The sequence below is a fragment of the Salvelinus alpinus genome, chromosome 26 (assembly GCF_045679555.1).
Source record: "Salvelinus alpinus chromosome 26, SLU_Salpinus.1, whole genome shotgun sequence".
Classification (NCBI taxonomy): domain Eukaryota; kingdom Metazoa; phylum Chordata; class Actinopteri; order Salmoniformes; family Salmonidae; genus Salvelinus; species Salvelinus alpinus.
In genome coordinates this window covers 11,303,995-11,328,142 of record NC_092111.1, presented here as the reverse complement: position 1 = coordinate 11,328,142, position 24,148 = coordinate 11,303,995, and the positions used below count along the sequence as shown (strand labels likewise).

General features: G+C 41.9%; 4 protein-coding genes across 10 annotated transcripts in view; 1 reads left to right on the top strand and 3 right to left on the bottom strand.

Moving 5' to 3' along the window:
- Positions 1–6,468: 6,468 nt before the first annotated feature.
- rnf139 (ring finger protein 139) lies at positions 6,469–11,348 on the bottom strand. 2 transcript variants are annotated; one of them, XM_071367743.1, is made up of 3 exons: positions 10,922–11,348; positions 7,752–9,461; positions 6,469–7,369 (listed from the first exon to the last, which is right to left on the bottom strand). In XM_071367743.1, exons 1-3 carry the CDS (start codon positions 11,082–11,084, stop codon positions 7,335–7,337), a joined length of 1,908 nt encoding a protein of 635 aa, XP_071223844.1. In that variant the 5' UTR covers positions 11,085–11,348; the 3' UTR covers positions 6,469–7,334. The 2 variants fall into 2 exon arrangements, with proteins under 2 accessions (XP_071223844.1, XP_071223843.1); XM_071367742.1 differs by having other exon boundaries at positions 6,612–9,461; positions 10,922–11,341.
- A 485-nt stretch (positions 11,349–11,833) lies between these two features.
- tatdn1 (TatD DNase domain containing 1) lies at positions 11,834–16,301 on the bottom strand. The gene is made up of 12 exons (XM_071367744.1): positions 16,178–16,301; positions 15,622–15,687; positions 15,398–15,447; positions 15,058–15,121; positions 14,789–14,932; positions 14,584–14,626; positions 14,366–14,451; positions 14,234–14,274; positions 14,023–14,099; positions 13,848–13,918; positions 13,616–13,742; positions 11,834–13,393 (listed from the first exon to the last, which is right to left on the bottom strand). Exons 1-12 carry the CDS (start codon positions 16,278–16,280, stop codon positions 13,291–13,293), a joined length of 975 nt encoding a protein of 324 aa, XP_071223845.1. The 5' UTR covers positions 16,281–16,301; the 3' UTR covers positions 11,834–13,290.
- A 131-nt stretch (positions 16,302–16,432) lies between these two features.
- ndufb9 (NADH:ubiquinone oxidoreductase subunit B9) lies at positions 16,433–21,255 on the top strand. The gene is made up of 4 exons (XM_071367745.1): positions 16,433–16,629; positions 16,964–17,156; positions 20,103–20,216; positions 20,823–21,255. Exons 1-4 carry the CDS (start codon positions 16,541–16,543, stop codon positions 20,952–20,954), a joined length of 528 nt encoding a protein of 175 aa, XP_071223846.1. The 5' UTR covers positions 16,433–16,540; the 3' UTR covers positions 20,955–21,255.
- Positions 21,256–21,421: 166 nt separating this feature from the next.
- Positions 21,422–24,148, bottom strand: part of LOC139554697 (protein MTSS 1-like) — a 47,239-nt gene continuing 44,512 nt past the window's right edge. For all 6 annotated transcript variants that reach the window (XM_071367735.1, XM_071367739.1, XM_071367738.1 and 3 more), the window contains one exon: positions 21,422–24,084. In XM_071367735.1, coding sequence (XP_071223836.1) covers positions 23,450–24,084 — 635 coding nt within the window. In that variant the 3' untranslated portion in view covers positions 21,422–23,449. The remainder of the gene's footprint in view (positions 24,085–24,148) is intronic.

The window sequence follows — 24,148 nt, the reverse complement described above, 5'->3', positions numbered from 1 at the left end:
TTATACAATAAACCTTTTCCCATATTGTTATCGAGTTAACTAAGAAGGAATATCGTAGTAACTTGTACCAACATTTTAAGCAAAATTCGGTTTACCTCAAAATAATAATTGTTGCTAGCTATGACATGACATATTAAAAATAATTTGAATATATCGCAAGAGAAAAGATAATGTGCCTTTATTAAACTCGCCAGATCATCTTCCATCAATGGATGTTAATTTAACTCGTTTGACTGCTATAAGGGAAAAGGATCGGATCCTTTTTTTACATTTTCGCCTAAAATGACATACCCAAATCTAACTGCCTAGCTCAGGAACTGAAGCAAGGATATGCATATTCTTGATACCATTTGAAAGGAAACACTTTGAAGTTTGTGGAAATGTGAAATTAAGTAGGATAATATAGCACATTAGATCTGGTAAAAGATAATACATAGAAAAAACGTGTGTATTTTATTTTTAATCATATCTGAAATGCAAGAGAAAGGCCACAATGTATTATTCCAGTTTATGCTCAATTTAGATTTTGGCCAATAGATGGCAGTAATGTATGTGCAACGTTTTAGACTGATCCAGTGAACCATTGGATTCTGTTCAAAATATTGTATCAAGTCTGCCCAAATGTGCCTAATTGGTTTTTAAATACATTTTTTTAAGTTCTTAACTGTGCACTCTCCTCAAACAATAGCATGGTATTCTTTCACTGTAGTAGCTACTGTAACTTGGACAGTGCAGTTAGATTAACAACAATTTAAACTTTCTGCCCATATCAGATATGTCTGTCCTGGGAAATGTTCTTGTTACTTGTAACCTCATGCTAATCACATTACGCACGTTAGCTCAACCGTCCCGCGGGGATCCCATAGAGGTTAAGAGGTTTTAAGCATTAAGGCACAAGGGGGTATGGTATATGGCCAATATACCTGGCTAAGGGCTGTTCTTAAGCTTGATGCAACTTGGAGTGCCTGGATACAGCCATTAGCGGTGGTATATTGGCCATATAACACAACCCCCCGGGGTGCCTTATTGCTATGTAATTTGAACAGTAAAAAGTAATTTTCTGTCATACCTGTGGTATATGGTCTGATATAAAAAGGCTATCAGCCAAGCAGCATTCAGGGATTGAACCAGGTTTATAATTGTAATTAAATCCCTTTTGTGCATGTGCATAACTATAGATAAATCAGACAGGAGAGTTTGAGTGATAAAAATTGGTCAGAGGTTTTTGAAATCTCTGAGCTAGAAACACTCAGACAAACTTGAAAAAAAACGAATGTTAGGCTATTTTCTGGCAATTGTGTCAGATGTTAAGACTACAAACCGTTATAAATGGCCCGTTTGTGAGATTGGCTTGTCATTTCAATAGGCATAGGCTACAGACAAAAATCTGGGTTTATCAATTCAACTTTGCCATGGTTTGCTTAGATAAAGGTAGTTCCTGATAGGCCTACATCTCATGTCATATAGTCTACAGTAGCCTAGACAAGATGAAGGTAAAATGTCAACTGAACAATTTAGCAGCTTGCTTTTTTCAAATGAACAGACTAATTTATTCAACATGAATAGTGAAGCGATTTCGAAGTAAGAAGTGCTTGTTTTCCCCAATAGCCTGCTGGAATAGGCTACTGAGGATGGGGTCATAATTTCAATCACTGAATTAAATATTAATAATATGTACACTACCAGTGAAAAGTTTTAGAACACCTACTTATTCAAGGATTTTTCTTTATTTTTACTATTTTCTACATTGTAGAATAATAGTGAAGACATCAAAACTATGAAATAACACATATGGAATCATGTAGTAACCAAAAAAAGTGTTAAACAAATCTAAATATATTTTATATTTGAGATTCTTCAAATAGCCACCCATTGCCTTGATGACAGCTTTGCACACTCTTGGCATTCTCTCAACCAGCTTCATGAGGTAATCATCCTGGAATGCATTTAAATTAACAGGTGTGCCTTCTTAAAAGTTCATTTGTGAAATTTCTTTCCTTCTTAATGCATTTGAGTCAATCAGTTATGTTGTGAAAAGGTAGGGGGGTATACAGAAGATAGCCATTTGGTAAAAGACCAAGTCCATATTATGGCAAGAACAGCTCAAATAAGCAAAGAGAAACGACAGTCCATCATTGCTTTAAGACACGAAGGTCAGTCAATACGGAAAAATTTCAAGAACTTTCGCAAAAACCATCAAGCGCTATGATGAAACTGGCTCTCATGAGGACCGCCACAGGAATGGAAGACCCAGAGTTGCCTCTGCTGCAGAGGATAAGTTTATTAGAGTTACCAGCCTCAGAAATTGCAGCCCAAATAAATGCTTCACAGAGTTCAAGTAACAGACACATCTCAACATCAACTGTTCAGAGGACTGTGTGAATCAGGCCTTCATGGTCAAATTGCTGCAAAGAAACCACTACTAAAGGACACCAATAAGAAGAAGAGACTTTCTTGGGCCAAGAATCACGAGCAATTACACCGGTGGAAATTTGTCCTTTGGTCTGGAGATCAAATTTGCGATTTTTGGTTCCAACCGCTGTGTCTTTGTGAGACGTGGTGTGGGTGAACGGATTATCTCTACATGTGTATTTCCCACCATAAAGCGTGGAGGAGGAGGTGTTATGGTGTGAGGGTGCTTTGCTGGTGATACTGTCTGTGATTTATTTAGAATTCAAGGCACACTTAACCAGCATGGCTAACACAGCATTCTGTAGCGAAAAGCCACGCCATCCTATCTGTTTTGGGCTAAGTGGGACTATCATTTGTTTTTCAACAGGATAATGATCCAAAACACACCGCCAGGTTGTGTAAGGGCTATTTTAACAAGATGGAGAGTGATGGAGTGCTGCATCAGATGACCTGGCCTCCACAATCCCCCGACCTCAACCCAATTGAGATGGTTTGGGATGAGTCGGGCTGGAGAGTGAAGGAAAAGCAGCCAACAAGTGCTCAGCATATGTGGAAACTCCTTCAAGACTGTTGGAAAATCATTCCAGCTGAAGCTTGTTGAGAGAATGCCAAGAGTGTGCAAAGGGTGGCTATTAGAAAAATCTCAAATATAAAATATATTTTGATTTTGGTTACTACATGATTCCATATGTGTTATTTCATAGTTTTGATGTCTTCACTATTATTCTACAATGTCGAAAATAAAAAAATTAAGAAAAACCCTTGAATGAGTAGGTGTTCTAAAACGTTTGATGGTAGTGTATATGAACAGAATATGCTTGTCAACAACAGCCAGTGTTTTGGATATTTAAAAAAACAACCTGTAGCCTAATCTGACTACTGTTACCGTCAATCTAATGCGTTCTAACTGACCGGCAATTGCGATACAGTTTAGATAACTTCAACTGTAATTAACTAAACATGTCCATTAATAATTGCATAATAACACAAGGCTACAACAGTTATAGACTATTTATTAAATTGGTTTGACAGCCCCATGTAGGCTACACAAGTGGCACATTGATTTGCAATGACTAAATTATATCATAATTTCAACATATTTATTGTATCAAATGGTAGCCGACAATGGTATATAAATTAATAGGCTACTTGATGGCCAACAGAGTCAAATGTATCATTCTCCACATAAAAGAATCACGCGAGGGAGTTCCCGAACTTCCATTTAAAATTTCCACTCGGGGGGCACCCGAGACCCAAGAACTGAGCACGCATAAAAACCTTCGCTTGAAGGCAAAGTCTACATTATAATAATTATGTAACGAGCTGTAGTGCGCCCAACGTCGTTTTCCACTACTTTGCCTCCATTATTTCTTGATGTGCAGGAAAAAGTTTTGGAAATAGATGTCCCCATAATTACGATCTAAATAGCCTACCTACAAATGGTAAAACGTAGTCACGATGTGCGCGCGTGCTGCTCTTTCCTCGCGTTCAGTAACAGCGTTAATCACTGCCTGACCGTCAGCAGCAGGTCACAATGAAATATATATTTTTAAGAGAAATGCCATGACGGCCGCGGTGCAAATTAGAAATAGCCCAAAAACACGCAACCCGCGACCAATACATTTTCACCACTACATCGTTTTTAAAGTAGCCCCAAACTACAAACATGGCAACCCTGCACAGACAGAAGGGGTAACACTGAACGTTATCTCCACCAAATATGGTAGTGAGAGGAAAGTCCAGTCGCGGGTAGTGGGTAAGGATGGAACTATTTGAAACTGGGCCGCTAATTTTCTCATCGATGAAACATCTGATCTCAATAAATATGTCACGAACACAATGCACTACGTTTTATAGACTTGACGATTTGCCAACGTTTAAAAAAATTATCTTGTTTAGAAGTGCCAGATCGAATTTAGTTTGTGCACACGCCCACTTCAGAGGAGGCGTTCCCTAACGGAAATATGCAAATACATGATACAACGCGCCAATAGTATCTTGCTAGCTCGTGCTTGGCTTTGACCTTGCCTGTTCTGCCCACTGTGCTTAATTTGCTCCCACTGTAAACGACACAGATTAACTATCCAGGGTTAGTTAAACTTATCTTTCTTATTACATTAGTATCCACGTGTGAGGATAATAATAAGTACCTTTGTTTTGCGAAATAATGTGTTGTAATTGCTGCATTGTCAAGCATCTACACTTCATGACCAAAGGTATGTGGAGACCTGCTCGTTGAGCATCTCATTCCAAAATTATGGGCATGAATATGGAGTTGGTCCCCCCTTTGCTGCTTTAACAGCCTCCACTCTTCTGGGAAGGCTTTCCACTAGATGTTGTAACATTGCTGCAGGAACTTGCTTCCATTCAGACACAAGAGCATTAGTGAGGTAGTACGTAGTCGGCGTTCTGATTCATCCAAAAGGTGTTTGATGGGGTTGAAGTTAGGGCTCTGTGCAGGCCAGTCAAGTTCTTTCACACCGATCTCGACAAACCATTTCTGTATGGACCTCGCTTTGTGCATAAGGGCCAAAGTTGCAAGCACAGAATCGTCTAGAATGTAATTTTATGCTGTAGTGTTAAGATTTCCCTTCACTGGAACTAAGGGGCCTAGCCCAAACCATGAAAAACTGTCACAGACTGTTGTTCATACACCACCAAACATCACAGTTGGCACTATGCATTGGGTCAGGTAGCGTTCTCCTGGCATCCGCAAAAACAGATTTGTCCGTCGGACTGCCAGATGGTGAAGCCGTGATTCATCACTCCTGCTCCAGAGTCCAATGGCGGCAAGCTTTACACCACTCCAGCCAACGCTTGGCATTGCGCATGGCGGCTGTTCCGCCATGGAAACCCATTTCTTGAAGCTCCCGACTAACAGTTCTTGTGCTGATGTTGCTTCCAGAGGCAGTTTGGAACTCGGTAGTGAGTGTTGCAACCAAGGAACGACGCGCTTCAGCACTCTGTGGTTTCATTTTGTGAACTTGTGTGGCCTACCACTTCATTGCTGTTGTTGCTCCTAGATGTTTCCACTTCACAATAACAGTACTTACAGTTGACCGGGGCAGCTCTAGCAGTGCAGAAATTTGACAAACTGACTTGTTGGAAAGGTGGCATCCTATGACGGTGCCACGTTGAAAGTAACTTAGCTCTTCAGTAAAGCCATTCTACTGCCAATATGTGTCTATGGAGATGTTATACACCTGTCAGCAACAGTTGTGGCTGAAGTAGCCAAATCCACTAATTTTAAGGAGTGTTCACATACTTTTGTATCGTGTGTGAGGATTCAGCATTTGTTTCATAAGGTTTATATTTGGTTTGTGTGTTGTATGCAGGGTTGAGCGGGCAGGACTATGTTGTTCTCTAATCCCTGGTAGTTCCGCCAAGGTACTTATCAAAGTAACTCAATGTTCATCATCACTAACCAGGTTTCCATCCAGCCATTTCATGTGGATGAATTACCTGACGGATGAAGAATGTCACGACCGACCGGTTGATGGAAACAGGATATGCCGGTACAATTTTATAAATGCCGAGAGACAATTTGTTCGTTCAACATGGTGGGATTTTTTTGTGTCTGTAAAATTAATTATGCGAGAAATTGCGGTGGAAACACATTTATGCGCAAATAATGATATAATAACCATCACGCAATTATATGTTGTGTGGTCCTCACAGTACGACTCGTGAAACCATGCAGTTTATTAGGCTACAGATTAAATAAATTATGAACTTCACAGGGTGGTCAAAGTGCACGTGGATGAGTTTGACATTCCTTTCCAATATATGTAACGTTAGAGGGTCTTATTCTGATGACATGGTGATCGATGCTTTGCTGCCGTTTGACAAATACAAATATCACTTTTATCCATAATAATCTCATGTAGGTATCCTACCCGCACTGTAGCTGCGAATTGATTTCTATATAACGTTAACCAAACAGTTTTTCTGAAAATGCAAAAAATCTAACTATTGAGGATAAAAGTCTGTGCGTGATGACATAAAAATAACGTTCGCTGTTATATTCCAATACCGAATGAAAAATACAACTCGTGGTAAAATGTGCATATTATTTTATGCAGATTTCAGAATATTAGCATTAAAATCTTATGATAATTGGATGGAAATATAGCTCATGTCATGCTGGAAAGGTAACGCACTAGCGTGTACTATTATTCTTGAGCACCTATTGACCAAACCACTATTAAAGATTATTTTATTTACATTAATTTTTTTTTTTTTACAAAATGCAAAATGAACAGCTTTACCTTTCATTAAAAGCAAACAACTAAACCAATAATCAAAGTCCTTCATTGCTGAAACAAACTGAAAGCACAGCTTTTCAATTAAATAAGATGCCTCTCAATTCCTGATTAGGACAAGTGATACTTTCAGTAATTTCAATTCACCATGATTAATAATAATTACTATTGTATTGAAGATAACATTGTAATCTTTAGTTGCTCTGGAAGCTGTTGCCATTTCTAAAGAATGTCATTTCAGTTGTTAAATGTAAAATCAACTGCCCTTTTAAAACTGCAATAGTGCGGATAAGCATCACTAACAAAACTATTTGAACCAAGTGAGTTGAAGTGCAGAGATCGCTTAATGAACACATGGTCTGAGCAAAACATGGTGCAATGTTGCGATTTCATTTTCAAGGTAAGAATCAAACATCTCTTAAGGTCGAGTAAAGTAGCATCTCTCAAAACACTCATTTGTATACAACCTTCTCTTTTCTAAGGGAAAGTGTATTTTTATTACATGTACAATAACGTACACAATTTAAGCAAGGTCACACAAGAGACCAGTAGTAATAATAAGAGGTATATCTGTGATTACAGTAGAACTTCACGTTTTAATTAAACCTCTTCTTGGCGCGGAGCTCTTGGAGGCCCTCTCGGCTCCCTGCTTACTTTCTTTCAGCAAAACAGCAAACACACGACCAACAGCATCCCTACAAAACACAAGGAATGTGGGTCTCTCACACAGAATTGCACCTGTTGGAACACCCAACCACCTAGGCACACTATCATAGCAGCTACACCTCTGCAAGCCCTTGGAGGAGCTAACCCAAAGACAAACAAAAAAGGAAACAAATCTTAAGAGTGAAAATGAGTGACATCCCTGATGTTGAGAAAATGAAGATGTTTTTTTTAAACTTAAATATATATAATATATTTATCTCTATAGGGCTGATCAGTCCCCGTTAGAGTCTGTGTCATCATTAATATAGTCTTCCTCTATGGGCGTTTCACCGTTCTCTGTCCCCCACTCATCCTCGTCATACTCAATACTGTCATTATCCTCCAGTAGTTCATTCTCATGCTCAGGCCCACCTGCGGCTGCTGCGGCCTCTGCCCCGTCGGGCTCTGCAAACTGGCCCAGGTCCCCATCTGGCGCCACGTAGCCGTTGTTGTTGAAGGGCACCCTGTCCCGGGCCTCCTCCTCAATGTACACCTTCTGGTGGCACATGGGACACGTGTCCTGGATGTAGAGCCACTTACGGAGGCAGAGTGCGTGGAAGTAGTGTTGGCACGGCGTGATACGTGCCGACGTGGCAAACTCCTGGTAGCATATGGCGCAGACATCCTCAATGTCGCGCAGCCGTCCACCCTTCACCTCCGGCAGGGAGTTGATCTTCTTGACAGCCGTACGGCGGTTGATGAAGGTCTTCCAGCCGTTCTTGGCCTGCAGGTAGATGTTGAAGTAGGCGTGGAGGCACATCATGCAGGCGCGGATCTTGCTGCCCGCCTCGAACATCATGGTGTAGGCGCCGTTGCCAAACATGATGACGCCAAAGACAAACTCGATGACGCTGCCCGTGGAGCGCACGCAGTAGACGTAGTCGTCCAGCTTCTCCCACAGCACGTTGTAGTAGCCATCCACCATAAAGAGGGCGTAGACCGTCAGCGACACCACCACCTTGAGGCAGAGCTCCACGCAGAAGGCCGTGACGGCGAACAGCCAGGTGTTGAGGGCGTAGCGGTGCCACAGAGTGTAGCTGAGCACAATGGGCAGCACGAAGAGGCAGAGCGACACCAGCAGGACTGGGAAGTGGCGGCGGAAGGAGGAGACGTGCGAGGCACTCAGCGACATGAGCACGGGGTCAGTCATGCCATGGATGAAGTGGAGGATGGCAGTCAGCAGAAGGCACATATTGCGGCTGAGCCGCACCAGCCGTTCCTCAGGGTCCAGACCACTCAGGCCCGTTTGCAGGGCCAGGATGAAGAAAAGAACGGGTGCCACAAAGCCCAGCCGCTTGTCCTCTTCCTCGGTGGAGCCGATGAATGCCAGGATGCTGAGGCCCAGGTAGTGGGCGATGGAGGAGATGACGGCACTCATGCCCAACACGGTCAGTGTAGAGTCGCAGCCGCTGATGATGAGGTTGCTGAACAGGTCCCAGAATACGTCCCACGTCAGGTAGCTGTGTTCGCCGCTCTCGTGCCGCACCACCTTGACTACGTAGACCAGGATGATGGCCTGCGCTGTCATGCGTGTGAGCCAGAAGACACGCAGCACGTCCGGGAAGCGGATCCTCTTCCAGGTGTCCTCCACCAGAAGCTGCAGCCCGTAGATGCGGTACATGTGGCGCACCAGCAGGTAGACGTAGCGGCAGGAGTAGTAGAACCACTTGAGCTTAAGGGCCAGGCACACAGCCGTGTTCAGAGCCAGAGCCAGGCCAGAGGCCACCGCTACCAGTTGCCGTACGTCCACGGGAAGCTCGATGATGAGCCCCCAGAGCGGAATCATGATATCCAGGACCACAAGAGCAGCAAACACAGACTGAATGTTTAGCAGCACCACATAGCCCATGCCAAAAAGGAGTTGCACCACAGCCATGCCCAACCATAGGGTGGGCCCGTTTCGTGGTAGGAGTCTAAAGCCCAGCGCTGCTTTGTAGTAGGCGCTGTAGAAGTCTATGTGAGATATGGCATAGTAGTTGATAAGAATGGCCACCACTCCCAGGAGCACAGCGAAGAATAGCGTGTAGAACTTGAATAGGGCCTTCTGTGACAACACCAGGACCACACTGGAGACCATGATACCTGAAACAAATTTAAACCATAGTGTCAACATGCCATCAAGTGAAACAGACCATCTACTGTACAAAAGGTCTTGATTTATGATAAGGTTTCGAACTACATTTAGCTGGAGAGGGATCAGTAATTTGGTAGTATCTTACTTTAGGCAAACTACCAACCCTACCGTTGAGCTTGATTACACTGAACTATACTGAGGTCGGAAAACTTACCTCAATGCAGGGATGGGATATGCCACTGTACTCCAAATTGTACCTTTATCCACACTGATACATCGAGAATATTGAAATACTGCTAGTTTTCCTGGAAAACTGCCCTTTTCGTCCTCATACTAGCAAACAGTAAACACTGCAGCCAATTTTGAAATGGCAGTGTCAGCCATTGTTCAACGTGACGTGACATTTCATAATGGCTGCTTCATCAGTGTGGATGAAGGTATAACTTGATATACAGTGGCATATCCCATCCCTGCATGGAGGTACGTTTTCAGACCCATATCTCACTTCGGCTCCACTGTGTCTTAATGTAACCATGATTGCATTCCGACCCCAGTGTAGTTCAGTGTAATCAAGCGCAAAGGTAGGGTCGGTATCTAAAAATGTCTGAAAACATTACATAGGTCGAAGTGTAACGATTGACATGTTTGCAAGGAGAGAGAGTAGTATGGTAACTTGCAGGGTAGGTAGGCTGTTTGACAAGGGTCATGCAAACATAGTGTTGGACTTGAGGGCAGTAAGTATGGCCAAAAAGTAACTGTTTCGTACACACACTGAGGTCAGCAAACTACCTAGACTTGTTTGTTTGCCTGTGACGGTATTGACAGGCCAAAGTGAAGGCCACAACATCAGTTATTTGTCCTGCATTGACAAAACAGGTTTACCCATACTTCATAACTTTACTTACTAGCTACTTGGCCAGAGGCAAATTATCCTACAACACCTGGCTGGTATTCATTTGTCTGATAGCCAATATGCTGGTCATATGCCTGCCTAACGTTACTTAGCTGGCTAGCTAACTGTATTACAAAGCCTAGGGGTAAGGGGTAGGGTTATTAGCTACCTAACTGGCTAACAACTGCAAAGAACATGGTCTTCGTGTTGTTATCACTGGCTCCCGAGTGGCACAGCAGCAGCGGTCTAAGGCACTGCATCTCAGTACTAGAGCCGTTACAACAGAGCCTGGTTCAATTCCAGGCTGTATCACAACCGGCCGTGATTGGGAGTCCCATAATACGGCGCACAGGAATTGGGGTTTAGCCGTCATTGTCATTAAGAATTTGTTCTTAACTGATTTGCATTGTTAAATAAAGGTCAAATAACAAAAATAAAACGGCTTTGGAAGGACTGGGCTGCGGTTGACAGGTGACGCGAGTCAGCCACACTGACGTCTGCAATAGTAACTAGCTAGCTGTCAAGAGGGTGACAGCGGCTCGCATGTAGGGGTCCAAAACGACTAATAAATCTTACCCATTACTCGGATTAAAATCTTGCCCGCTGTTCCGGCCCATCCTGACCCAGGATCATAGTAAGAGTTAAAAATGGCGTCGATAATAAAGATGCAAGGGACTCGAAATGCCACATCCAGCACGGTCAAGGCTTGTTGGCCGATTCGGACATTAGCTGAGGCCATGGCTTAGGGCGTAAGTCCTGGAGGACTCGGTCCCTCCGTTTAAAGATTTAAAAACTCCAGCTCCTCGCTTCTTTTGGTGTCAACTTCCCACACGTTATTTAACGGGGTCCGTACAATCCGCCATCTTCGCTGCCCTCCTGTTGCTATGCAAAGAACGCGGAAGTAGCAACTTTTTTTAAACCCTCGTGACGTTTTGGACGTCGAAAGGTGTAGTCTGTGACGTATCGACGTGCTTTATCAAAGATTTTTATAACTAACCCAAGATAGACCAGAGCCTGTCTTTTCCAATGGGAGTAATTTTATCATAGTGGATAGAACAAGCAAGGAGATGATGGACGCTCAAGCACCAGCTACTGAGATGCTATTGGCGCGTTGTAGCATTGATTTGCATATTTGTCTAATCTGTGAAGTGCGCATGTGTAATAACTCATAGTAAACTTTGGCAAAGGGTGAAGTCTACAAAACGCAGTCCACTCTTTTTGTTACATATTTTAGTTTTGGAAACATTATACTGTATGTAGATCAAATGTTTTATTGATGAGAAAATGAGCAGAATGTCGGCCAAAATCCATCTCGCTCCATCTTCCCCGCTACCGGCCACAGGGCCTCTTCCTCTCATCACCATATTTGGTAGTGAGTGGAAACGCCAACCGGATGCTTCACATTTAGACATCTGGCGAAATATCTGGCGTATTCTTCTATTTGTGGCCATATGGCGCTTTCTGCCGCGTTCACGTGCTAGTCGGAAATAGGATACTTTTAATTTTATTACAATAATACATCAATACAAATAGGTACATGGGAAACACAAGGGGCGGCAGGTAACCTAGTGGTTAGAGCGTTGGCCCAGTAACCTTTAGAATCCCTGAGCTGACAAAGTAAAAATATGTGGTTCCGCCCCTGAACAAGGCAGTTAACCCAGTTCCCAAGTAGGCCGTCATTGTAAATAAGAATTTGTTCTAACTGACTTGCCTAGTTAAATAAAGGTTAAAATACTTATACTTAAGTGATAATGCCCTCGAATCCGGTGTTTGGAGGACATATTAGCATGGGTGTTGTTCGGGCCGGGTTCGAGGGCATTACCCCTTTTATACAACACATTAAAATAACGATTTACATTTTTATTAAAAACGTTATTTTGATTAATTAATTCATACTATTTCACACTTCCACAAGATAGTCCTGATACAAATCTAGGGTTGCTACCCAAGCCGGCTGGTCGTTCGTTCTATTGATTCGGTTGCCAGAGACCCTACCCAGTCGTTCAGTCTTTTTGTTCTGTATCTATGGACGCGACCCAGTTGTTCTGAACAACAGTGTCCTAACGAGAGAGCACATTTACTATGCCAGGCGAAACCGTGCCTCATTAGCTCAATGTTATGGATGTATCCAAATAAATGTTGCAACAAAACAGTTTAAACAAATGCAGCTACTGTTGTTATTCTGTCTGCACCGTTTGACATGACCGTAAGTTAGCCGTAGTTGGCTAGCTAGCAAGCATGGGATAAGAACATTGCCAGCCAGTATGGCAATAGGACACTGTTGTTCAGAGGAGCTAGCCAACAACACAGCTAACACAATAACTTCAAACTGAAGCTGAAAAGACTAGCAAACTAGTCTAAAACTTTGTTTTACCTTTTTTCCTATTTACATTTCTTTGTACATATATATCCATAAAAATAATGTCAGCTGATTTATGATTTCGACTGGCTGAGAAACGCTCCCTGCCTCTCTCGTCCCGACATGTTCATTACTATGGGACATTTGGGAGATCAAATGTGAATATTGAAACAATTTTGCAAATGTCAGAGACAGACAGCAAGGTTTATACAAATTTTCAGATGTTGAAAACAAAATGTTAGTCTAAAATAGATGTGAGATAATGTCTAGATTATTTTTATAGTGGAGATCAAGTTTATAACGTCCCTCCCTGGGCTGATGAGACAGTGGATTGCACAGTCAGATGGAACAGAGCAAATAGGCATTTTAAGGCCATGCTAACTAAATTCTCCATGCAAAGTTGGTGATAAGGCATTTCTGAGGACTTCCCTGATTGACACCAGCAAGTGCTAACATGAGCAGTTGGAGCCTGTTGGCAGATGGTGTAAACATAAACTACTCTTGAAGAGTAGCATGAAATGCTCTTCCTTAAGGCCAAAAGGCATTTTCAAATTATGTCAGGGAAAATGTATTTTAGGAAAAGTAATCAGCCTCCAGTAAAGAACACTTTCATAGTGGTGTTGTAAATGATGTTTGCCATCTCCACAGGATCCTCATTCCTTGCAGCAGCCATGATTTCAAGCACTTGTCTGGAACAAAGGATAAAAAGTGATTGACATTACAAAAAGTCAGATATCATCCTGAACAACAACACAATGAGATCACAGGGCTAATCAATTCAGCTGGTAATGCTCAGATTAGCATGAATGAATGAACAAGTCCAAGTTGGGTCATCACTGTAACATACTATATGCTAACGAGACCCCCAGATTTTGTACAATCCCTTTCAACCTAGGAACCAACTGACATACATGATATGGCAAGGCTCGTTCCTGTCCTTCAAGCAGTGTCCTGCCTCCCATTTCTTCTTGGTGGGAAATGTAGTTTTGATGTGCTTGGCCCCCGCATGAGTGTTCTTCACCCCACACCATGGAGCATCTAGAAATGAGAGGAGAGCATTCACTCAAACTAGCATTCTCCCAATGTTCTGAAGCAAACGGAGACAGATTAATATAAGCACTTTCTCTCAGCAGAGTCACAAACCTGTCTCAATCATCAGTCTTTCACTGGGAATGGACTTCATCGCTTCAATATTTGCTCCTGTTTTCAAAGAACTGAAATGGTGAGAGAACAAAAACAAAGATTTGGATTGAAATAGACAATATTTACACAGGTCACTATTCTGCATAATAACTTCTCAACCTCAAAATGATCTCACCAGCCGTTTATGCCAATATATAGATCCAGGTCAGTAAGGGCAGCAGCATCTTCTTTAGTTCCATCAAAAGAATGGACCTGGTAGATTTGAAAAGCATTTAATTAATGACACTCTGATTTATAACTTTTCTAGGGGTCAAGGAGAAATAATGTATTCATTACATGAATGGTTCTCAACTACAAAATAACATCTGATTGAGACATTTCCTTACCACACCTCCGACACATCTGTCTCTGTTTCTCTTCATGATGTCTGCCAAGAAAAACAATGGCAATATAAAACATTAGCCATTGTCATGGCATCAAGAGGCAGATGTTGTACATGTGTGAGACAACAAACATACCAAGGAAATCCTTATGCGAGTTTCTGCAGTGAAGGAACATTGGCAGTTTGGTTTCCTCAGCCAAGTCGAACTGCTTCTCAAAATACCTGTCACAGGGAAAAAGTGGTTTGATGCACTTATAATCTTAACTTTTACATTTTTCCTTTTGTTAAGTGCAGTACATTATTTGTATTGGTGCAGTCTATAAACATTATTCTAAAAGAAAAAAGGTAACTCACTTAATTTGAGTTTCTTTTGGACAGAATTCCAACCTGTCAAAATCTGTGGTGTTGAGAGCAGAGGCATATAGTGGGCTAAATAACTTGACCCATTTATTGTACATGTACCAGTATGTTGAAACTGTTAACAACACTAAAACATACATGTATAACAGGGACTGTTAAGAGTTGGAGATGATGACAATATATATGGCTGCCAACCTACCTAATCCACATTCTCCAATGGCCACCACCTTGCCCTTGTTTGATGTTGCCAACTCCCTCAGTGATGTGAAGTACTGATCTGGTCCACTCTGTTCAAACTCACTGCAGCGTGTTGGATGACATCCAACCGTACTGTAAAATTCCTCTGTGCATAGACAGAAATTGTATGACCATAATGAAACTGTTATAACTCTGATAGCGCTGACAAAATGTATTAAACACGAGTGAATAATAATTTTTATCCTAGTCATTTTGATACATCATCATTACCTCTGGACTCTGCTAATTTGAGGGCCTCCTTGCTGTCTTCAAGATTTCCCCCCGTGATCATGAACTGTAAGCATTAAGGAACATGACCCAGGGCTCTCCAACCAGGTTCCTGGAAAGCTACCCTCCTGTAGGTTTTCACTCCAACCCCAGTTGTAACTAACCTAAGTCAGTGTATCAACCAGCTAATTATTAGGATCTGGTGCCGTAGATTAGGGTTAGAGTGAAAACCAACAGGACAATAGCTCTCCAGGAAAAGGGTTGGATAGCCCTGATATAGGCTATTCACACAATATTATATTTATGATATTGACATGAAATTAAACATTGACACAAATCTTACCTTTTGGACTCCAACTTTGACAGCACGGTCAATTATCTGATCAAAGTCACCTGCAAAAAAAAATGTAAATAAAAAAAGTTGACCAATTTATGAGTATATAACTAGGCAACAATGAAGTACAGCCTAGTAAATGTAACGTAGATACATACATATTGCACATATCAGATCAGATGTTTCATTTGGCAGTGTTATGTAGCCGCAATGCATGTTCAACTCACACGTACCTTGGTGTTTTTGATTTCCTCTGTAAACTCCTCGAAACATAGGGTCTGTTAGGTTAATACCGATATCTGTGGAGGAGAATGGCATACATAATCATAACTCAGAAATCATATATATCCCCTGCTTTATAGGCATCCATGTCTATAGTAAGTACTAAGCAGCTTAGTACTTACATAATACATAATATACACAAGACAACCTTACATCACGTTCAGCTTTACCACAAATAGGCTCATCAGCAATTTTGAACCGTGTATAAAGTTAGGCTATTGTAAAGTGGCACAGTAACAATAGACCATCTCTGATTCTATAGATGATTCTGTACAAGCTTCCATGTACAGCTAATGTAATGTAATAACGTATTGTTCCTTCAAGGGGCATAGTTTAGAAAACTGGCTAGACTAGCTGTCGTTCTGCAGTTGTGGTGGGTTCTGTAAGCTAAAATAGCTAGCAGTAGTACTGTACATTCAGCAACACCCATTTCTCTAATTTAGACAACGTATAGTTGCTTGTAGTATCTGGCAGCACTGCTCAATCCGATCCCTGGTAACGTCTTACCTATAAATTTTAAGTGTGCCATCCTTGCCAGGCTGCTGAAAGAAACTCCACATGCAATTTTGAGCATTTCCCATAATTCTACAACCTCATACACAATTACCATGTATAACCAAATAGATGCGCATATCTAATATTTACCTTTGGCTAAGGTGACGAAAAATGATAACGAAAGGAAATAGTATGTATTGTGTATTATTACAGCCACTATAGATCATTATCAGATATTCTTTGCTATTATCAATATTGCTAAAATAGTAAAAATGTATATTACGCATCACGTAGGTGTAAACTGTAATGCCAAATCGCAGACATCTAATGTCCCACAATCCTCATCGCCGCCGAAGGTGACAGGGGACAGAAAAAATGGCAACTGCGTACCTTACTCACCAACAAAAAGTCTTGAGGCTGTACAAAAAATCCTTGAGGCACCTTGAATCATGGTGTATTTTTAGGTAAGCAAAGTAGTTCTCGTTATGGAGTCGTATTGAATAATGTGCAATGGTCTTATCGACTGCATGGGACCAACTAGCTAGCTGGCTAGGTCACCCTCTGTTTACCCCTGCGCGGTGCTAATGTAACGATACGCTCTCTGACATGCTATAGTAGCTAGCTGGTGGATAAACTATAAATTAGCTAGCTATCTGCTCGATTCAAGTTGGTGCTTGCCTCTGTACTATGATAGCTAATGTGTTTAGCTAGCTGTCGACCATACACGCACAGTCAGTGTAGCCTGTTGTTGTTGACATCAACCGCGGCACCACCTAACAGTACTAATTTGGATTACAGGGATAAATACCGCTTCTACGCGTGCATGATGAGGGCACGCTTCGACGAGGCCAAGGATGAGAAGGACATGGTCAAAGCCACTATGATGCTGAAGGCAGGAGAGGAGGAATTCTGGTCTAACCAACACCCCCAGCCATACCTATTCCCTGACTCTCCAGGAGGAACTTCCTATGAAAGATATGAAATGTACAAGGTAACTAAATTAGAAGATTGTCCAACATCAGGATGTGCATTGTGTGTTACGGATTAGGGTCCATCTTTTATCCTGGGATTTACAGTATTACTAGTTAAGTACACAAGGGGGCACCAAAAAGATGCATAAAAGCCCATTGATTGGGCGTCTATTACCAACAATGCAAACAAAATTAGCACAAGTAATAGCAAATCTCCATGGAGGCTGCTAGCTGAATATGATAACGAGCGCAAATGAAAATAAACAAATTACAAAGACAGGCAATCCAGCTCATTTAGTTATACATATATACAGTACCAGTCAAAAGTTTGGACACAGCTACTCATTCAAGGGTTTTTCTTTATTTGTACTATTTTCTACATTGTAGAATAATAGTGAAGACATCACAACTATGAAATAACAGATATGGAATCATGTAGTAACTGTAAAAGTGTTAAACAAAACAAAATATATTTGAGATTCTTCAAAGTAGCCACCCTTTGCGTTGATGACAGATTTGCACACTTGGCATTCTCTCAACCAGCTTCACTTGGAATGCTTTTCCAACAGTCTTGAAGGAGTTCCCACATATGCTGAGCACTTGTTGGCTGCTTTTCCTTCACTCTGCGGTCCAACTCATCTCAAACCATCTCAATTGGTTTGAGATTGGGTGATTGTGAAGGCCAGGTCATCTGATGCACCACTCATCTCTCTCCTTCTTGGTCAAATAGCCGTTACACAGCCTGGAGGTGTGTTGGGTCATTGTCCTGTTGAAAAACAAATTATAGTCCCACTAAGCGCAAACCAGATGGGATGGCGTATCGCTGTAGAATGCTATGTTAGCCATGCTGGTTAAGTGTGCCTTTAATTCTAAATAAATCACAGACAGTGTCACCAGCAAAGCACCATCACACTTCCTCCTCCGTGCTTCACGGTGGGAACCACACATGCGGAGATCATCCGTTCACCTACTCTGCGTCTCACAAAGACACAGCAGTTGGAACCAAAAATCTAAAATTTGGACTCATCAGACCAAAGGACAGATTTCCACTGGTCTAATGTCCATTGCTTGTGTTTCTGGGCCCAAGAAGAGAGGTTTTAGCGACTGCACTTGAAGAAACTTTCAAAGTTTTTGAAATGTTCCGGATTGACAGACCTTCGTGTCTTAAAGTGTTGATGGACTATCATTTCTCATTGCTTATTGGAGCTGTTCTTGCCAGAATATGGACTTGGTCTTTCACCAAATAGGGCTATTTTCTGTGTACCTAGTCACAACACAACTGATTGGCTCAAACGCATTAAGAAAGAAAGAAAATTCCACAAATTAACTTAACAAGGCACACCTGTTAATTGAAATGCATTCCAGGTGACTACCACATGAAGCTGGTTGAGAGAATGCCAATAGTGTGCAAAGCTGTCAAGGTGGCTACTTTGAAGAATCTCAAATATTTTATATTTCAATTTTAACACTTTTTGGCTGTGTTATTTCATAGTTTTGATGTCTTCACTACAATGTAGGAAATAGTAAAAATAAAGAAAACCCCTGGAATGAGTAGGTGTGTCCAAACGTTTGACTGGTACTGTAAATAGGAGCTACTGAATGTCATTTTTGTCGAGTTTGGACATTTACAAGCGAATGTGAACGAGAGACATTGTGCAAATGAACAAAGTTTTGTCTAAGAAGAACAGTACAGGCTCTGAAGCAGCATGGATTTTATTACCGGCATAAGGCTTGTTTTTCTTTTGAGGCCAGGAAGGAGCTGGTACGATGTACATTACTGTCGGTTTTAGATTTTAGTGATGTTATATATTTGCAGGCCTCAGCTACTACCCTGAGAGCACTTGATTCAGTGTATCATGCAGCCATCAGATTCATTACAAATCAGAAACGTCTAACACATCATTGTGATCTCTACAGCGCTGTTGGCTGGTCGTCATTGACCTTGCGTAGGCTTATACACTGATTTATAAGGCCATATTGGGTAAAATGCCATTTTATCTCTGTTCTTTTTTAGTCAGGTCAGTAAATAAATATCAATTACGGTCCCATTCTGATTTGCTTCTAACAGTACAGTACCAAAAATTAGAACAGGTCATGGTAGAAATAGTTTGTGAACATTTTAAAATGTGATGGTGGAGTTTAAACACTTGATCGATGTATATATCATAGAAGAGTGTAATTGTTTTTAGGCCAGCTGTTTTTAGTCAAGATGTTTTGTTTTTAATGTAATTGTTGTACTGTATGTGTGTTTATAGTTTTGTTTAATGTTGTGTTAGTGTATGTAAGTTTTGTCTGAAACGTTGTTCCCCCTGCTGCTATTGGACCAGGTCTCTCTTGGAAAAGAGATATTATCTCAATGAGAAAAAACCTGTATAAATAAAGGAAAAATAAAAAATCTAATGTGTACACGCTGTGCCTGTGCGGAGTCTGGAGTCGCTAGAGCAACGGTCCTGCCTGCTCTGCTTAGAAAAGAGGTGGCAGGAGTAGACAGGCCGAGAACGGACAGGACAAAAAACGCAAGGAAACCACGCAGTGGCAGCTGTACAGATAACTCATCCAAAGGGCATTGACTTCTCAAACACGGCCGATCCGAACACTGATGCCTTGTGACCTTATTAATTCAGCCACTTGTTTAGATAAACTTAGGGGTCGTGTTAACTTGCAAGTTTACACGGAATTCTTAGTTTTTCATTTTCTCAATCTAAAGGCACAACCCAATATCTTAAGTAGCTGCTGCTGAACAGGTTATTATAGCTGACACATTTTCATTTTCAAAAAACTACTTCATATCGAAGGACTGCATTACGGCCTGCACATGCGCAGTTCGGCACGAGAGACCGTTAGAACCGATGACGTTTTTCTGTGCATGAGTTTAGCTAGCCAAAGTCGCCATGACATCTCCAAGCTTGATCTGGGAATTCTATTGGAGAAGCAGTTTTCATATTTCTTGTATTCTGTTTTTACAGGTCCCCGAATGGTGTCTAGATCACTGGCATCCGTCAGAGAAGGCCATGTATCCTGACTACTTTGCCAAGAGGGAGCAGTGGAAGAAGCTGCGAGAACAGAGCTGGGCAGGAGAGGTGAGTTGAGTTAGGCTACAGTCCCTTTTCCATGAAGTGAAGAATTCTGTCCATTCTCTGTGCTAAACAAAGCATCAAAGTTAAAGAATGCATGGTTTGATGTTCACCAGTGGGTCTGTTTTTACATTTAGTAGTTTAGCACAATCTCTTATCCATTGCGACTTAGTACATTCATCTTAAGATAGCTACTTTAGAAGAAAAATTGACTTACTATGACTGTGATATGTGGTCGTCCCACCTAGCTATCAGAAAAGTCACTGCTAGTAGGGGGGGGAAGCCAAGGGCAAGTGTTAGTTTACGAAAGGTACTTTTATTTTATATCTTTATATTTGCCGACAAGTACACTCCCCAACCTAAATCCTCCAAAAAGGGTCTGAGTTGGAAGTCTGGAAACGTTTGATTTATGCAATGTTCGTTCAAGTCACACTTTCTTTGAAGTTCTTAAATTACTTCCCTCCTGTTGGATTAGAAATATGACAGATTAACAAACGTTCATATGAATTAAATAACCCAATGAATCATACTCACTTCAGACCTTATCAATCTACATCAATTGTTGAAATTTGGACTGTTCTGAGTCTAAGGTGGTGTCATCTCTCGTTTCAGGTTCATCAGCTGCAGGAAGAGACCCCTGCCATTGGGCCCAAGACCGAGGCCCTCCCCCCGGCCCGCAAGGACGGCGACCTTCCCCCTCTGTGGTGGCAGTACGTCACCCGCCCCAGGGAGCGCCCCGTCTAACAGCCCCCGGATGACACTACCTGGTGATAACTCCATAGTGGCACATGGCAGCTCACCACGGTACCTACTACCACACAACAGTATGCAGATTCACCTCCTGGTGAATTACTATCCATCTGTAAAGATAATTATATAATGGAGTCGTTTTGGAAGAAGTTGCAGTATGTTGTCAGAAGATATTCCACCCTGCCTGAATTGACAGTAATTATTTAGTAGTAAAAGCGGGTGACTTTCAAATGTACTGTAGATGTACTTCTTTTCCTGTACAAGGACATCTGTTTAAATAAATATGGAAATGATTCATGTGTCTCTTGATATGCAGTATTGGCATTGTAGTGTTGAGTATCTTGAGCAAGTGATACCAATTTTATGATCTCCACTTATAGTTAGGAAATCATACTACAACAAAGATGAGACTTGATATGAAATGTAGAAAGCAGAAAATCAAAGAAACACTTCTAGAACACTTCTTTTTCAACAGACGCACATTCTGCTACATCTTTATTTTTAGCTGAAACAACTGTTACATAGAAAATAGGAGACAGAATTCCGGAACTGAACAATAATTATCTTAGACAACGTCAGAGGTACAGAAAGAGGTCAACTCTGTCCAAACATGTCTCTAGGTCATCAGCAACAGACTCACAAGGCTAAAGTACTAGTGTGTGTCAATCTAGACCACAATCTGCGTCCCAATGCTCCTTAATTTCCTCGCCTCTTTTCCCTCATGTCCGTGAACTTCAAGATTAACACTGTTTACATCATATTACTTTTACCTGTCACATATGTAGGCTAAGTTCTCTTGAATCTGACCATGAAGAAAAGGAAATGAGAGAAGGAAACCGTTGCAGACTATTGGGACAAAACCTCGTATTTGCAAGGTGTGAGTCTGACCAAAAACTAACTTTGATTACTTCTAACCATTTAGCATACATAAGATTTAGCAACGTATCTTTACACCAATGGCTGTACTTTCGAAAAATACTACAGTATATTACAGCTAAGTTTTACATGGACAATATCAGACCATTTGTATAGAATAATTGAGTTGTGAGCCATACAGGATTTTCAGCTTCATATGCATGTCGTTGCATCGGCCACACTTTAGTTTCCCCTGTCTTGAATGGAAAAATAATCAGGCTGCAGTCACTATGCAGAAAGTCAAACTGCTCTCAAATGGGGGAAATGTATTGGGATAAATAGGTTCAGTATAAAAATGAGCTTTAACACATTTGAGTAAAAAATAACAAAAAAAACATGCATTACTCGATCTCATTTAAACGGGTTGTGTGTTTGACAGTGAAGCTGGTCTACAACACCACAAACAAAGGTATGGCGTTCATGAAAAATTATAGTGGAAGATATGACAATGTTTAGAATGTCTACACATATTAGGCCATGTCATCTTGTGAAATACTTTAGGTAGTCGCAATAGTGAATTCTGTCTTCAGTTCACGGTGCTGAACACAAGCTCACAAACTCCACTATGTTACCTTTCACTTTTGAATATTTTTTGGGGACATATTCTAATACTATTAGTTTGTTTTCACGTTTCGAATGACTTCTAGTTACCAGTGATCACCACTAGCTTTCACAGAGTCTACTAGTATTTTCACAGCAGTACAAGCACTTGTTACGTTTTCCAGTTATATTTGCGTATGAATCCTCTGTATACCATTTCAAAAACAGGAAAGTAAAGTCACCTATTCTATAGCCACCAGTTAATGAGTGCTTGCACTGACACCAGAGATGCATTCAAGGTAGAAACCTTTGCAACATATTACTATTGACAAATTATGTGACACACGTTGACAACCACTCATTCGATTGTTAGTGTGGCAAGTCTTTGCGTCCTTCTTTGCTGACCAAGAAGCTTCCTATTGACAGTGGGTTGTATTTATTCTCGCTCTGAATCTTTGGCGGTCTAGTTTATTAGGGTGCAATTAATTGGGGTAGAACATGCAATTTGATTTATTTTTCAATGGCAAAAGAAAATGGATAAAACACTTGCTCTTACAGGAAAGTAAAATGTTGCTTTCCATTGTGGTTATTTCCCTATGTACCCCTCTTCTCCATACAGTCTTACCTTCTATATCTTTCTCCCTCCAATCTTGTTTTTGTTGCTGTGGTTTCACAGAAAATATTAATCATATTCAGTAAAATAAAGTAATTTAAGTTAATTCAGCTCTAAGTCTTTTGGCACCTTTCATGACAATGGACGGCTAAAACAAGAAAGTACGAAGAGGAGCATTGAACACGAAACATACAAACGCATCAAAATATAAATATGTACATACAAATAAAAGATTATATATTTTCCGTCATTTGAAAATAGTCAAAGCAGTTGTCGCTCCGTTTCCCTCCTCCCCAACTTTCCCGTGTATTTTCACGCATCTAGACTCCCACCCTTTTCTTAAACCTATGTGTGAAGACACAGATACTGTATGTGATTCAATCTGCTACATTGAGGGGCAGTGGACCTTGCACACTAAGCCTCACACTATTCGCGGCGCCGACCGGTCGTTGGATGCCGTCTTCTTCAGCTTGACCCCTCGCCTTATGGCCAAGAGCACATCTTCCCCCTCGCCGCACCCGGGCTCCTCCTCCTGAACCTCCGGCAGGGCCTCGCGGTCCCACTCTGACAGCCTACTACCAGACTGAGGTGGGGAAGTGGGAGAATCGGAGGGGGCCTGAGTGTCCCAAGTTGCCTTGGGAGACACCAACCCGTTGTCAGCCGCTGAAGAGAGTGGGCTCCGTGGGCTCAGTGGTCCCCCTCCCTCACTCTCTCCTCTGAAGAACACCCCGGGGTGCTCGGGCACAGTGGGCGTCTTGACGGGGATCATGGGGGGCTTGACAGGGATGGGGCCCAGACCCAGGCCTCCGGAGGGCCGGCGCAGGTTGGGCTTGGAGGAGGGCGTGCGGCGGATGGTGGCCACCCCGGGGGTGACAATGCTGGCGGGGGAGGGGGCTGTGGTGGGGATGCCCGCTGTGGAGGCCGGCCGCTTGGCATGGAACATGCGGCGGTAGGACTGGCTGATGTCACTGTTGCGGGGGATGGTGGAGGACTTGTCGAAGTCGGGCTGGTCTGACTCCTGGTCACCACCCACGGAGAAGTAGTCGTAGTCGGACACTGGCAGGAAGAGATAATATGTGGATGAGGATCATTGTCACCTACACATACAGTACACTTCAAA